The sequence below is a fragment of the Periophthalmus magnuspinnatus genome, chromosome 8 (assembly GCF_009829125.3).
Source record: "Periophthalmus magnuspinnatus isolate fPerMag1 chromosome 8, fPerMag1.2.pri, whole genome shotgun sequence".
Taxonomy (NCBI): domain Eukaryota; kingdom Metazoa; phylum Chordata; class Actinopteri; order Gobiiformes; family Gobiidae; genus Periophthalmus; species Periophthalmus magnuspinnatus.
The window spans coordinates 29,328,493-29,331,158 of NC_047133.1; the positions used below are offsets into that span (position 1 = coordinate 29,328,493).

Consider the following 2,666-nt stretch of genomic DNA (forward strand, 5'->3'; position numbering starts at 1 on the left):
TATATTGGAACAAATTATCAGCAAATCAGAGGTCCTACTCCGATCACGTAGATCTTTGAATGAGGCGGTGCTCATGTGGGCGGGGCCTAATGTCTAATCAGCTTAGCGCCGCGCTCTTCAGCACCATGGACAGAAGTGAGCACGTTGCAACCAACTGCGAAGAGAAGAGTTCACGGCGAGCGGGCTTTGGAATCCCAAAGGAATAGATTTGAGTTTTTTTTATGCTTGTTCTAAACTTTTCATATATATATGTATATAGTGGGAGGACTGAACCAACAACATGCACGAAGTTTGAAGTTTCAAATAAAAAGGTTTTGAATAAACTGTGAGCCGCAGACACGGAGCTACCATGAGTGTGTATAATATGACGGGTTTGAACTCTACCACGGGAGGAGCGCACGCGTTTTTCCTGGACGAGCCTCTATACAAACAGTACAGGCCCGTAGCAAAGGACCTCGTCCCGCTGCCCAAAGCAGTGCTCTACCTGCTAATGGCAGCGCTGGTGGTGGTCGGCGTCGCTTATGCTATTGTTGGACATCTTATCAAGGACTTGGCCATTGACATAGCAGGTAGGCTATGGATACGTAATTATTTTGCAAACTGATAAAACGGATTTTAATATAAACCTGTTAACTGAAGGCTATGGAGTTTAATATGTATTCAATGCACTTTGGCAATTTTTTTGACAATTTAAGACCAGTTAGATTTTTCCCTCAACATTTAGTATTTTTATAACCCATTAAGAATACATTTACATAAAGGAAGTCACCTAAACTATACATTTGATTATATACACGCAGCTCTATAGAATTCCTATACTTTTTAGAGCAACTAGTTGCTCCCGAACTGCAGGTTGGAGATCCCTGTCTCAGATACAAGACAATAGTCTATCAAAAACAAAGTAAACCTAATGCAGTTTAATGAACTGGGGGAAGTGACTTGAGGAATTCAAAGTACAATTGAATTCATGCCAATCCAATTATCCAGCCTACATTTAATCATCCAACATTGTTCTATCGGAGCTGCACAATAATGCTTTTAAACTGTCTTTTCCCTGCACAGAATGTGTTCTGGGTCCACACGGTGATGAAGACAAAGAAAAGGACACACACCCATGCCACCACCCATCCAGCCACCCGCCTGTACACCCATTTGCACACAATGCCTTCCACGTGTGGGACCCAGACGAGGTGGTGGTACCTCTGCCCCCAGAGGAGAGTCCTCAGATCAGTCCTCTGCTGCTGGCAGCCATACCCTACATACCACACTTCTTCCCACACTCTCACAGCCCCACCAGCTCTTTGGCTCTGACGTGTAGCCCCGCTGACAAGGAGGTCAGCATACCCCGGGAATTATGAAGCGAGTGAAGTGAAGAGTCACAAGGGACACTGTACACAATATGACACATTTTTATACTACCACTATGAATATGACTATGGGCAACTAGACATTTTACAATTACAGGCCCTGGGAAGACACAGGCACAAAATGGCTGCTATGTTTTTATCAGTGTGTCTAGGGAAACCTCAGGAAGATGAAAAATGTACTCCCTGTAAGTCTATGTTGCTGTTACATTCAGTGTATGTGCACAGTCTAAAACACTTGTGGATTTTCTTCTTAGCCGTGAATGACAAGATCAGTTGAAGGAGACAGAAAATAATGAAGGCTGTATTGTTTTTGTGCCTAAGGTTTATGCAGTTTTCAGTATGTGGATTTATACCATTTTTGGTTTATACAGTTGAAACATTTTTATACACTATATAAAAAGACATATGCTTTTTTCCCCTCACGATCAGGACATGATATCAGACTAAACTTTTCCTGTTTTAGGTTGATTAGGATTACCAAAATTATTTGAATTTGCTAAATGCCTGAATAATGACAGGACGATTTTTAAAAAAAATTTTCATTACTTTTCTTCAAAGTCAGAAGTTTACATACAGTAAGATTACTACAATTTTCAAAGTTAAATTAATTAGAGACACACCTGTAGATGCATTTGGGGCACACCTGAACACACTGCTCCTTTGTGTAACATTATGGGAAGTCAAAAGAAATGAGCCAAGGAAGAGAATTGTGGACTTGGAAAGTCTGGTTCATCTTTGAGTGCAATTTCCAGATGCCTGAAGGTGCCACGTTCATCTGTTCAAACAATTATGCGCAAGTATAAACACCATGGGAATGTCCATCATAGCGCTCAGGAAGGAGATGGGCTTTGTGTCCCAGAGATGAACGTGCTTTGGTTTGAAATGTGCATATCGACCCAAGAACATAAGCAAAAGAAGATGCTGGCTGAAACTGGTCATTATCCACAGTGAAACGAGTATTGTACTGACATGGGCTGAAAGGACACTCAGCAGGAAGAAGACATTACTCCAAAAGAAACATAAAAAAAAGCCAGATTACAGTCTGCAAATGCACACAGGAACAAATACCTTAATTTTTGGAGCATGTCCTGTGGTCTGATGAAACTAAAATTGAACTGTTTGGCCATAATGAGCATTGCTACGTTTTGAGGAAAAAAAAGGGTAAGCTTGCAAGCCTGAGAACACCATCCCAACTCTGAAATACAAGGATGGCACCATCATGTTGTGAGGTTGTATTGCTGCAGGAGGGACTTGTACAAATAGATGGCATCATGAGGAAACAACATTATCTGAAAATAC

The 2,666-nt window shown here is 41.3% G+C and overlaps 1 protein-coding gene across 1 annotated transcript; it reads left to right on the forward strand.

Moving 5' to 3' along the window:
* Nucleotides 1-332: 332 nt before the first annotated feature.
* On the forward strand, nt 333-1,401 carry LOC117375411 (uncharacterized). The gene is made up of 2 exons (XM_033971705.2): nt 333-569; nt 1,063-1,401. The coding sequence occupies exons 1-2, from the start codon at nt 350-352 to the stop codon at nt 1,356-1,358; spliced, it is 516 nt and encodes a 171-aa protein (XP_033827596.2). The 5' UTR covers nt 333-349; the 3' UTR covers nt 1,359-1,401.
* Nucleotides 1,402-2,666: the final 1,265 nt, after the last annotated feature.

Bases quoted from the DNA above. Each gene is read 5' to 3' on its own strand.
- LOC117375411 (XM_033971705.2), top strand. From the start codon at position 350: ATGAGTGTGTATAATATGACGGGTTTGAACTCTACCACGGGAGGAGCG. The intron at 570-1,062 runs GTAGGCTATGGA...TTCCCTGCACAG, and splicing joins CTTGGCCATTGACATAGCAG to AATGTGTTCTGGGTCCACAC.